The sequence below is a fragment of the Nelusetta ayraudi genome, unplaced genomic scaffold, assembly GCF_046127955.1.
Source record: "Nelusetta ayraudi isolate G7.1 ecotype Tasmania unplaced genomic scaffold, CSIRO-AGI_Nayr_v1 ptg000155l, whole genome shotgun sequence".
NCBI lineage: Eukaryota > Metazoa > Chordata > Actinopteri > Tetraodontiformes > Monacanthidae > Nelusetta > Nelusetta ayraudi.
Window position 1 is genome coordinate 68,840 of NW_027466205.1, and position 13,128 is coordinate 81,967.

At 48.3% G+C, this 13,128-nt stretch overlaps 1 protein-coding gene across 3 annotated transcripts; it reads left to right on the top strand.

Moving 5' to 3' along the window:
• Positions 1-352: 352 nt before the first annotated feature.
• On the top strand, positions 353-7,422 carry slc35b3 (solute carrier family 35 member B3). Of its 3 annotated transcripts, none has more exons than XM_076013722.1 (10): positions 353-411; positions 1,694-1,933; positions 2,045-2,166; positions 2,272-2,426; positions 3,624-3,731; positions 3,815-3,912; positions 3,985-4,077; positions 4,522-4,633; positions 5,132-5,201; positions 6,379-7,422. In XM_076013722.1, exons 1-10 carry the CDS (start codon positions 394-396, stop codon positions 6,527-6,529), a joined length of 1,167 nt encoding a protein of 388 aa, XP_075869837.1. In that variant the 5' UTR covers positions 353-393; the 3' UTR covers positions 6,530-7,422. The 3 variants fall into 3 exon arrangements, with proteins under 3 accessions (XP_075869837.1, XP_075869835.1, XP_075869838.1); XM_076013720.1 differs by lacking the exon at positions 353-411 and adding an exon at positions 629-808; XM_076013723.1 differs by lacking the exon at positions 353-411 and adding an exon at positions 638-885 and having other exon boundaries at positions 6,379-7,421.
• Positions 7,423-13,128: the final 5,706 nt, after the last annotated feature.

Here is a 13,128-nt window from a genome sequence, read left to right on the forward strand (position 1 = left end):
ATTCTTGAGCCAGTTAAAATGTGACAAAGGTTTTGGGAGGATTTGTTTGTTCAACCCTGCGAGACAGACCTTTGTCTTCAATATAATTCTACAGACAAGAACAAATTAAAAAAAAAAAAAGTAGATAACTTCACACTTCAATGTTTTTCTTCGTGTTTGTTTTATAGAAAACTTGAAATAGTTATCTATGACGACGAATTAATTTGGAAATGAAGTATTGGCCTTTATATTATCCGACGTCAGAGAGTTTCCCCGGTAACCAACGGGATAAACCAGTCCGAGTGCTTCTTTGAATAAACTTTGAATAATAAGTTCAAGGAGGGAAAACGAACGCGCCTTCGGAGCTTGTGGAGAAGGAGGAGACAGGAAGCACAGGAGCACTCACCCTGGGGCATGGATTCCACGGCGCAGGTAGGACACAACTTGCGGCCTGCGGCATTACGTCGGATAAAAGGGGCGTCAAGGGAACGTGTGAGCCGATAAACTGATGTATTGTCGCGGACGACTTCGAAATTCACCGCGCATTTTGCGTGGGGAAAGAAATTCGCTGTGTGAAACCTCGGGGATGACAACCGGTGTCAGTGATCATCTAATTAGCCTCGCCAGCGCGTGGCCGTCTGGACCAATAGCAGCGCAGTTCAGAGTTCACGGCGGAGCGGAAGTTGTTGGCTCCTGCTGACAGGGCAGCGAGCGCAGGCGGCTAACCGGCAAGCTAACGCGCGTTTCGTTGCGCTTTTGGTGGCTTGTCATCGAAAAGGAAACACAAAAAAGTGTCGGAAATGTACCAGAGATGAAGCCGCCACCGCCGGCAAGTCTGCTTTGCGGGAAATCGCTTCCACAAAAGGGGACACGTTTGCGTAACTAAACCCGGAAGTGTCGTTTATGGTAACCAGTGTGCTTCTGTTGCTATTTACAATTGGCTGAGAATGAAAGATAGTAATGTGTCGCGTCGTTTATTGCAATGTTGTGCTTATCTTATTCGCTATTTCCCTTGATGACCGGTTATGTAACCTCTGGTGGTTATCGACACAGTTGCATTCAACGCCACTTTATCCAAATCATTAGCATCCGGCTGCTATAGCAACCTAGCTTTTTCTGCATCAGTGCGAAACCAAAACTGTCAACGGTATTAGTTTGCAGAATCTATTTCTTCCACGATGCACCGATAATAGATGCAAATCATTGGCATCACAGGGCAATTGTAAAGACACACACTGTTATAAGGACCTTCAGTTGTTTAAGGTGCATTGGAGTCAGATATTTGAAAGAAATGCTGCCAAACTATTTATATATAGTTACAGCATTAAATACCAGAACAGCACATCTTTTATTTTTAATAAAGTCCGGCCATTATCTTTATTTGGGCTCCATAGAATCACCTATGATTCTACGATCACACTTATTCATTCCATCGTAGAAATGTGGGCATGTCATTTTTAGCTCTAGGTAACCTTTGACTCTGAGGCAAGCGGCAGTAAATGTCAAATTGAAAGTTGTGTGAATCTTATCTCGTTCATTTGCTGTGTCGCAAGTGTTTACTGTTCATTGTATTCTGTGTACCGATTTTATCCTCTTGAGCACTTTCGAGTGAATTGCACTTTAAATTTCCTTTCCCAGTGTGCATGCACAACGACAATAAAGCCACGAACAAGTCGGTCTTGATTCATCTGATGCCTACCTTGTGTCGTCACAGCTCCCGGAAGCTCCCTCAGAGACGATGAGTGCAAAATATGGTCTGGTGGGCTACAACAGTTCACGGAAGCACATCTCCATCTCCATCCCGTCCTCTACCGAGGTCATGTCGCCGCACATCAAGTCCGTGGAGGAGCTGAAGGTCCTGGGGATCAACCTGAGCAGCTTCAGCGCCCCCATGCAGTTCTGCATCTGCGTGGCCGGAGTCTTCATCTTTTACCTCATCTACGGATACCTGCAGGTGAACAGATGATGACATGGAACACCTCTCGATCGACAATGAAATGTTCATGTACTCGCTTGCTTGCTTTGCGAAATTGACGACTGAAGTGTGCATGTGACACTTGCGCAGGAACTGATATTTTCTGTGGAAGGATTCAAGCCTTTCGGATGGTACCTCACCCTGGTCCAGTTTGGGTTCTATTCCACGTTTGGACTCGTGGAGCTCCAGCTCACGCAGGACAAACGCAGGAGGTGAGCAATCGCCCACCCAGCAAATCACCCGAGCTGCTCTTCTTTCACTCACTCTTCACAATCACAAATAAAGGTTCGATTACATTTGGTCTCCCTGCTGTCCAGGATACCGGGGAAAACCTACATGATCATCGCATTCCTCACAGTGGGCACGATGGGCCTGTCCAATACCTCTCTGGGTTACTTGAACTACCCGACGCAGGTCATCTTCAAGTGCTGTAAACTCATTCCAGTCATGATCGGAGGGATGTTTATACAAGGTGAGCGGCGTCGACCGCGTACCCGCTTGGCTGCGCGTCTGCCAAGCGCATCCACTGGCAAACGGCACACAAAGAGCGCGCTTATTGTATTTTTCTCACTTATTTTTTCTTCTCCCAACTGAAACAAAACTGCGGCAGTTGCCCGGAAGACCTGCGTTTGAACTCGTCGCGTTTCCAATAACAATACGGGGGAAGGTATTGCGACGTCCCTCGCGATCGTTTCTAAAAGTTCAGGCCGCGCTGTTGTTTTAAAAAGAAAAGGAAAAAAATTAGGTCCACAAACCTTTAGGAAAGGTGAGGTTAAACATTTTACATTCCCCGTCAGTCGCCTCCCCTTTGAAGCAGCGACCACCTTTCAACCTTTAGTCGCTCTCTCTTCTTTCTTCTTTCTTTTTTCCATCTTTGCCGCTTGTTTCTGGTTGTCAGTCGGTGCCCACTTGCCTCCTCTGCCCCGGTACCACCTCTCTCCCTCCTTTCATCCCTTTTTTTCTGGTCCTCTCAGTGTTCCGTGTCCTTCAGTCAGACAGGTCGGTTATTTCTTCTTCTTCTTCTTCTTCTTTTTTCGCCTTTCTTCATCTCTTGCTTTTCTTTCTGGACCGGTAGATGTTAGAACCTCTGCCCCTCAGGGCTCGGAGGGGGGGGGTTTGGCATGGGGTGGGGGGGAGGGGGGGTTGCTTAGCGTCGCGTGGAAACTAGAATTTGCTCGCTTGGATCGCAGAGAGGAAAGAAAGTTGGAGCGAGGGATGGGCGGATGAAGGCGTTGGGCACGGGGGCTGCATCTGATGTAAGGCCCCTTCAAAGGCAAACGTGGGAATCAAAGCCCGGCCGTGGCCGACCTGATGCTCCGTCCCCTTGTCAACCTCCAGGCATCCGTCCGTCAGCCGCTTTCACCGGGATCCTTCATCCCCGTCGTTGTTTTTGTTGTTGTTGTTGTTGTTGTGGTCGTCTTGTTTCATTTATATTTTCCTCCCGACCGCTCTTTCGCCGTTTCGCGCGGCACATTCCGGCCTCAGAATTTGCCGCGATTGTCGAAAAGTTTTTGTCGTTAAAACTTTCGGCAAAAGTCCAAAGTCGGCGTCTGTTCAATTGGAGGAGGCGAAATGCCTTTTGAAGACTCCGTCGCCGTCTTGGCATCGCCGCACACTTTTGAAACGCCATTCTGTCGAATTGAAAAATCTGATGGTTTTTGCGTTCCAGGCAAGCGGTACAACCTGGCCGACGTCTCGGCCGCTTTCTGCATGAGCCTGGGGCTCATCTGGTTCACGCTGGCCGACAGCAAAGTGGCCCCCAACTTCAACGTGACGGGTACGTAGAGTTCTTTTGCCAACGCGCCGCTGCAGGCGGCACTCCGTGAGCGGTTTCACAACGCGCGTTGTCATCAACCTCAGGGGTCATGCTCATTTCCATGGCGCTGTGCGCCGACGCCGCCATCGGGAACGTGCAGGAGAAGGCCATGAAACTCCACAACGGCTCCAACTCGGAAATGGTACGTCGGACATGATGGCCGTTTGAAGAAGCCGCTCGCTGGTCACTCACCGGTCGCTCGCTTGGCTTGCAGGTGCTGTACTCTTACTCCATCGGCTTCGTCTACATACTCACCGGCCTGCTGTGCGTCGGCGGCCTGGGCCCGGCGGTGGCGTTCTGCTCGGAGGCAAGTACAGTGAAGGAGAATATGAGTGCGTAGCTCTTGAGGTCACGCAGCCTTGTCATTAGAAAACGCATTGAGTCCTTTACAAACACTCTCTTAATTCTGCATTTTCTACATGATGGTGACATTATTAATGGTCTGTTTTATATGGGGGGGATGTTATTTAAAGAGGCTTGGGTCTAATTTTATATATTTTTTAATTTATTTTTCTTTTCTTTTTTTACTGTGATATGGATCCCTTGGGTCTGAAATAAAGGAAGAAAAAATAAATAAATATATATGTGTGTGTGTGTGTGTGTGTGTGTGTGTGTGTGTGTGTGTGTGTGTGTGTGTGTGTGTGTGTGTGTGTATATATATATATATATATATATATAAATTTAGTTCCTTCACAATCTTGTTGATGGATTGATTGATTGAAATGTTCTCTTCCTCTATGCTCCCTGGCAGCATCCGGTGAAGACCTACGGTTACGCATTCCTTTTCTCTCTTACGGGTTATTTTGGCATTTCTTTCGTGCTGGCCCTCATCAAGCTCTTCGGTGCCCTGGTTGCAGTCACAGGTCAGTGGATCTTTTTTTTTTCTTTTTTTTTGGTCTTTCCTCCAAACACTACAATAGGCTGAATTTTGTTTTGCTTTTGTTTTTTTTGTTTGTTTTTTTTGGAGAACGCCATGGTTTTTGACTGATATTCTCACTAAATTGTACATTTATTCCAATCAGAAGTTTACTAAATATGCACTGGGAGGCAAACAAGACTTTTTATTTGCTTAAAATTCTTCATCATTGCTGTTGGTTAACTCTGTCATAGTTGCAGCAAAGCACGTGGGTTACTTTTGTTAATTGCATGGGGTTTTTTTTTCGCATTTGAGACTCTTAAATGGGGACAGAACCAAGTTGCACTTTCACAGTTTATGTCTTACTTTTTTTTTTATTATTGTCTTCTCTGTACTATTTCACTTTGTGTATTTCATCCTCTCATACAGCTGGATGTCTTACAGGAAGTCACGCCTGTTGACCTTTTGTTTTCTCATTTGTTCTGTTGGTGTTTTTTGTGTGCAGTGACCACGGGGAGAAAGGCCATGACGATCGTACTTTCCTTCATGTTCTTCTCCAAACCTTTCACTTTCCAGTAAGTACCAGCGCCTTTTAAACTTTGATCAGCCCTCACCCCAGCTCCAAAGTGAGTCTCCGTCAACCCCTCGCTCGGCGCTAACGGCGCCCGGTCTCGACTTCCCTGCCCACTGGCTTTCGTGCGGCTCTCCCAGACCTCCACCGCTCCCCGGCTCTCTCTCTCTCTCCTCTCGCCTTTCCAACTCTCGCTCGCCCTCTCTCCGACTCCTCCGTGCCGTTGGAAGGCTCTCGTTCCCCCGCTGTACCTCTGCTGCTCTCGCTACCTCTCCCGCTCGCTCTCCATCCTTGACTTTCGACACTCGGCGCGGCCCGCGCAGGATGCAAAAAAAAAACACATCCGATCTCATTCTCCCTCGAGCTGGATTTCGCCCTTGGCCGCCGGATTTACACTTTCTTTACGCGGCTGTACGTTAAACTTTTCTCATGTTAGGATTTTTTTTTGTTTTTTTTATTTTTTTAAATCTGCAAAAACTGCAAATTTGGCTACGCACCAGATTTTTTTCTTTTTTTTAATCTGCCAAAAGTGGAAACGCCAACTGAACAGAACATCAGATGGGTTCCACTCTGAATGAAAAGCCACAGGACAGGAAATTAAATGAAGAATACAATTCCAGAAGACCATTGCTTGCTATTATAAGAGCTCTGTCTTTCTGTGGGGTCTCCTTGGCACATTTAAATAGAACAGTGTTGTTGCATCAATTGCAATCAAAAGTCTTCAATCTGGGGTCAGAATTGATTTTGCTTTAGCAACATTAGCATTGTTTTCTGGCAAAACATGGCAACATGGGTTAGGGTTAGGGTCTCTCTTTAGCCGCGTTCAGACTGCCGACCAAAATCCGATTTTTAGCCCCTCCAGATTGAAACCGGATGGCTCTTTTGTCATCTGAACAGTCACAAATCGCATGAAATCCGATTTCGCTGTTGCTACTGCAACCTGTCAGATAGGATCGGCCCTAAAAATCGGATTTGAGGAGGGAATCCGATTCGAATCCGATTCACCTGCAGTCTGAACGCAGACTCCAAAATGTTCTCAATATTGTGTTTGCTGTACAAAACGCGACACTTCCTGTTTTAATACTCGTCTATCTGCAAGAGTGCTCGATTTCATACCTTTCACTTCCTGTTTGTCGACGCCGGGCCTCACGTCTCCCTCCCCCCCCCCGCCTCCCTTTCAGGTACATCTGGGGCGGCCTCCTGGTGCTCTTCGGCATCTTCCTGAACATCTACAGTAAAAACAGGGACAAGATGAAGCTCCCCTCCGTCAAGGACCTGAGGAGCTGGCTCATGACAGGGAAGAAGGTCCGCTTCCTCGCGCAGAACGTGTAAAGAGGGCCCGGCGGAGGTGCAGCGCCGGTGAGACTGCGCGCGCGGTCAGAGGCGGCGGGGTCGTGTCTACCGGACGTCGCGACGAGCTTTGCCCCGCCCCTCTCCGCAGACGTGGAGCAAAGGGTGGATGGACACACTGACCGCCAATTCAAAAAAAAAAGATCTGACTCACATTAAAAAAAAAGAAAAAAAGCTACACAGACGGCTCTTACACTACTGGTACAGAACTGACTGGAATTACTGTCTGAGGCAAAGTGAAGGAACTGTATCTTGTTTTTTACCGGGGAGGGGGGGGGGTCAAGGATTGTGGGATGTTTGAATGATTGGAATGACGCAAAGCCTCGGAGTCCCGCAAGGAACCGGTCCCGAACGACGCAAGGACCACTTTTTAAAGACTCTGGGAAAAGGGAAGCCAGCGCCTTAGCAAACCAAAACCCGCACAGTTTTGCACTGGGAACGACTCGTACTCTTAAAACCCGAGAGAGAGAAGAAGAAGAAGAGGAAAACGAGCGCAGAGAGAGAGAGAGAGAACCGTTAACCTGTCGTGCGTGAAAATGAATGTCCCTGGCCGTGATAAAAAAAGAAAGAGAGAAAAAAAATGAAAGAGGCGCCTCAGCCCTTTGCATGTGCCAGGAGGAAACATCAGACTTTTTTTCTAATGCATAATCATTGTGTCGATTAAAGTGGCTTTTTTTTTTTTTTTTTTTTTCTTTTTTGCATATTTTAAATGGTTATTTATATCTGATTGTGTCTCGTCCGAGGAGAAATGTGGGCGATGGTGGAGCATTGCGGGAGAAACTTTCTGCCGCAATCCATCAAACTGCCATCGTTGCTACTCATTGTGCACTTGGGGGTGGGGTTGGGGGGGGGGGCAGTTGGTCCACCACTGTTTTTACATTAAAACAAAAAAAGAAAAAAAAGTGTGACACTGTCCTCGGAGTCTTCTTTTTTTTTTTTTTTTGTTCGCCAACCCGGATTCCTTCCCTGCCCGCCGCTCCAGATAGGAGTTGAAATGTTGCCAAAGTGTGTGTGTGTGTGTGTGTGTGTGTGTGTGTGTGTGTGTGTGTGTGTGTGTGTGTGTGTGTGTGTGTGTGTGTGTGTGTGTGTGTGTGTGTGTGTGTGTGTTTATCCATCCATCCATCCATCCAGCGGCCTGAGGCGTGTTTGATTAGGAGTCCCAAAAAGCAGAGCGCTACTAGACGGGGCAGAAAAAGAAAAAAAAAACAACTGTAGCCTTCACTTCGCAGAGGCTGTCCGAGTCATTCGGACCGAAGGTGTTTGGACGCGATTCAGGAAGCACCCGGAAAAAAAAAAGTCGGAAGGAAAAACTTGGAGGGTGATTGGATTACGGCTGCGGCCGTCGACTGATTGTTTTTGTTATCGATTATTTTCTTTTGAGTGGATAAAATTTCTTATTTGAATGTCAAGTAAAATAATAGTACAATTTGAAAAAGCCGCCGGAAAACGGCAAATCACTTGTCCTCTATTCCAGAACTGTTCCAGAAGCAACTGTATAAAAGGTCCGAGCAGGAACAAAATAATACTTATCACCAGTTGAGTTCAATTAACGGCTTCAGCTGTGACCGATGGACGGTTTCAGCGCTGGAACACCCAGTCAGTTCGCCTCGGACGCTGCGCGCTCACTCCCGCGCCGTTACCGGGAGGGCCGGCTGCCGTTTCCAGCTTCCCCGAGAGGTCATTATGGGATGCGGAAGCCCTGGCTTGACCCAAGGCGGAGCACGTCGTTTGTCTTTTCACGCCGGGAGAACACACCTTACAAATCAGGCTTGACCCCAGTTAGAGCGCCGACAATTTGGACCATTTTTCAAACGTAAGTCGCCGCCCAGTCACGTCACCCAGCCAAATGACTTCCCCTGGCTTTTTTTTTGTTTTGTTTTTTTTTCAACGCGGCTGTTTTTGTTGTCAGCCTACTTCTTCTTTTTTTTTTTTTTTGCTCTCCCACGACTGTGACTGCTGCTGAGGAAGGAAACAAAGCAGGTCAGTCTGATGCAAGAACAAGTCGCGCACTGATCATACATCAAGTACAATTAAACAAAGTCAGTTAGTTGGAACTCACACGTTGATACATGGGCAACAATGGAATATATGGAAAAAAAATTCAAACAAATTCTGAGACGAATGGATGTCATATATCAGAACAGAACACTGCCATCTGCCAAAGCTATGACGACGATGGGCTGTGACTTTTACAGCCTGATGTAATAATAATAATTAGGCTGATGAGGAAGCTCGAGTTTGAATTCACTATCAGTGGTTGCTAAAGTAAACTCACATCAGCGTCCCACTTGTTCGTCTATTTACTTTGGGAGTGGTGCACCAGGCCAAACACACACACACACACACACACACACACACACGTACACACCTCGTAACCTAGGCCGTCCAACCTCTGCTCTCGCGCAGCTGCAGCCCGTCCTCATAAATAATGGCTGGTGTCCGGGGCTCATCATCCCAGCAAATAGGCTGCTATATAATATTTGGTCCACTTCAAATAGGCGGCTGTATAATATGTGGCCCGACCTCGCATGGCCGCGGCAGGGAGCGCTGGCAGCCCATTCATTATGGGTGCAAACGGTTTATTGTGCGTGTGTGTGTGTGTGTGTGTGTGTGTGTGTGTGTGTGTGTGTGTGTGGGGTGCTACATTGTGGGATGCAGAATGAGGGGTCACACGTGCAGCCTTCTCGCCGACTGAAATAGGAGGGAGACAAGCAGACAAAAAGGTACTGACGTAGCATAATGCTAACAAAAACAGTGTACAATGTTGTGGAAAAAAAAAACCTAATTTGTGCTTATTTGTGGCTCAAAACAGCTAAAAAAAAAAAAAAAAAAACTCATGAAATATTTGTGATTCTGCCTTCCAAAGGTTAAATAGCCCACATCGACCCATTTGTGAGGTCACAAAGGGCTTTGAGACTTGACTCATGTGGCCACCTCGCTATTGGCCCCTCGAGTCGCGTCGAACATACGGCGAGGCGTCCCTATCAGCGACATGCGAAAAACAAACAATCTTGCGGGAGGGCTGTAAACGGAGGGCTAAATACGCTGTTTGACTTTGTTTTTTTTTCACATGTTCCTGTTGATAATCCATGATATGAGGTTTCCCTGCCGCGAGGATCCAAAAAGCTAAAAATTAACAGAATATGGGGCCTATGAAAAAACGTGGCAAACTCAATCGTGAACGATGTCACTTTGAAAGACGATTTTACAGCAGCGTCGCGAGTTGCAATTACAGGGGTTGACCACTAGGTGCATTAGAAAACCTCCATCTCTTATGAAAACCCACCGGATTGCACCCTTCCAACCTTCTTTACCTCTATCCTTCCTTTTTCTCACCCCCTCCCTTTCTCTCCCCCCCCCCCCCACCTCCACACTCCCACCCAAACACTCATTACAACCAGTTCACTGCAAAACCAGCAAACTGCTGGAAAACTTCCTCCGACTCCTGTCAAAACCCACGGAATCGGCCTCCTCCGTCCTCCTCTACCTCCATCCTTCCTTTTCCCCTCGCCCCCCCTCCTCCCTTCCCCTCACCCCCCTCCCTAAGACTCATTACCACCCACCCACAGCCTCGGCGGCGGAGCCACTCCTCCCCGCCGCGATGCGACGGCCATCTGCTCGGCTGAGCCGCGCTCTCTTCCAGAAGCGCCCCGGGGCCGGATGTTTATCCGTCGTCCCCCTACTCGCTCAAAACTCCTCTAAGGATGCAAAACATATCAGCGCGTCGTCGCCGCCGCAATTAGCACAGGTGCCGGCGAGCCGTAAAGTGATCAGGAGAAACGGGAGGAAGCGTAATTGAAGTGGATTAGAGCGGAGAGGTGGGAGGAGGTAGGGAGGAGATGAGATAAAAAATCTGGAGGCTTGGACAGCGGCCCCCGTTTTTTTTCTTCTTCTATCTTTTTCTTTTTTTTGTGGGGGGGGCGGGGGGCGGCGCCGCTGTTTAAAATTCACTGCGCCGTGATTACAAGCCCCAGTTTGGTTTTTTTTTTCTCTTCTCAGTTTTTGTGGCATCGTCGCCGTTGTTTTTCCCAACAGCTGCCATCCCACATCTACGAGTGTGCTTTTTATTTTTAGGCAGCATTTGCAGAATTGAGGCGTTTGTGTGGGGGGTAAGAAAAAAAAACAAAAAAAAACAACAAGAAAAGCAAAAAACAAAACAGGCTTCTGGTTTTACTTACGCAGACGACTGTCACTTCTCTGGCGAAATCTTCCGGCCGTTCTTCCAGTTCGGCCCCGCGCGGAACATTTTTTGCTACTAGCGCTCGAACAAGGGGGGCCGGAATATTCCGCCGCAGTCGCTCATGAAGAGAAATTCTTAATAATAAATATCCCGCCAATAATGAATGTGCTGCCGGCTGCAGTTGTCTTGGGGGCATAATATCTAATTTCCTCCCGATGTTTCATATCCCGACTCCGGCGTGTCGACACAGTCCATCATTACGGGGCCCCAAAATGCAGGTTTCCTATCACTTTTATTTATTTTTCAGATCGATACATAAATCAAAGGGCGAGACAGATGAGAGCCGATGAATTACGGAGTGCCGGACAAACGCCGGATGCAAACTGCGCGCGGGGAGGCGACGAGTCCCGTGGGTGCCGCCCGGCTTTTTGGCGCCGCGTCGTGCCGGATGAAAAACCTAGCGGGGCGCGGCGCTAAATCAGACCTAACTTGAGTGTTAGTCAGCGACGTTTTTGAGGCGGATTCCCGGAGATGAATTCCGGGCCTCATTTCTTATATTTCGCGCTTCTACGGATGAGTCTTTGGGGGCTTTGACTGAAAAAAAAAAAAAAAATGTTTTTTTTTTTAGGATCACGTTAAAGAGGGATTAGTAAGAGTTTCTCCCAAAAAAAGTTTGATGTGCGTTTCACACGTCCATCTGGTCGAGAGCTCATAGAACTCATTTATGATGGAAGACGAGGCAGGTCATTGGTGGACCGACCGGATTAGAATCATTTTTTCCAGTTCAGCCAGGGAGCTGCAGCTTGCGGTTTTACTAATTATGCAGCACACAACGCGCTATATGCTAAGTCATATAATATAATGTATGCTACATGATATGATATATTGTGATACGTCATTAATTAGTGTACCGATTTTATCGGTATAAATTGCGATAAAGTTAGCTGCAGCAAGGCTTGCGATCACTTCCTGTTTTCTTCTTCTTCTTCGACTTGGGTTTTTAAGGACAGCACGGTTTGGTGGCAAGTAAAAAAAAAAAAAAAAAATCCTGAGGCTAATGGGAGGGGGGGGAGGGGGAAACGCCTCCCATTGGTGGTGTTGGGCACAAAATTAAAAATCAAGTCAAATCCAGCTGGCGAGCAAGTTCGAAAAAAAAGCTGGATGCGGGGAAGTCGCACGCCGCACGCCCGAAAACTGGGAAGGGGTTCAAAAAGAAGAGAAAATTCACCTTGGGGACGCAACACCGAGCGGCGGAGCGCCACGATGTGTGAGTCACCTTCCTCCCGCTCCATGCTCAACCGCACGGAAAAATGGAAGGAATTAGTTTGGGGGAGGAGAGCCGCGGTGGTGGTGGAGGGGAGCCAGGTGAAATAGAGCGTAGAGGAGCCGGGCGAGGGGTGCGCAGCCTGGCCAAACAGCAGCTGCCATATTGAATCTCTCGTACGCTGGGAGCCGTACCTGAGTGCGGTGGCGGCGGCGGCGGCGGCGGCGGCTATCAGCGGGGAGCGGCGGCAGCTGCCATCAGCCCCCATAACGTCAGCGCGCACCTCGACGCCGCACGACGCGCATATGTGCGCAGGCGGCGCGGGGGCGAAGCTTTGAGGGAGATCCCCGCTGACACTGGCCGAAGGTGGGGTGAGACCGGGCGGGTGATTGCGGTGGAAGGGCAAGACCGTCACTAAGCTAGTTGGGCAGTGAGGTCGCAGTGGGGGGGGGGAACAACAACTGTGGTTGAAGTACAACTGAGTTGCTTTGCTTTGGTTGCTAACGGACGACCTTTTGTTCAGTTTTGCAGCGTCATTCATGGTGGTTTTTTTTGTTTGGCGCTATTTGCCGGCTACGCTAGGTGTCCGAAAACTTTTTTCCCCACGGCTGTATATTAATCCTTTATCGAGTTCTGCACCAGCAGATTATTAGACAATTTTTTAAAGGAACTCCATTATCACGTTACAGCTACGAATAATAAAGCAGGCTATAAAACTCTGTTACTAGCTTACTTTTTTACCTTGCTAGCAGTTTTTAAGTGTCGTTAAGTAAACATGAATGGGTTTTATTAGGAAGGATTTAAGTCTGCTTCTCTGTCTTTTCCCCTCACTGGTCCCACATCCAAATTTCACTTCTCAGTATTAAAAGGCCGTCGCAGTTGCGTCTCGTCTCCCAAAGGCCGTCTGCGGCCGCGTCGACGCCCGCGACGGTTCCAACGCTTTGAACGGTCGCACCTGACTCCCCCCCCCCCCCCCAAAAAAAAATGGCGTTGTGGCGGCGCCGAGGATATGGAGAATAAACAATCCAGTTGTCTTCCGCGGCCCCAGACGCCGAGCAATTTAACGCATCAGCGGCGGCCGCCTATTAATTTCCAGCGGAAGGAGAGCGAGGGCAGGCCGGGAGCGCCGATCGGAGG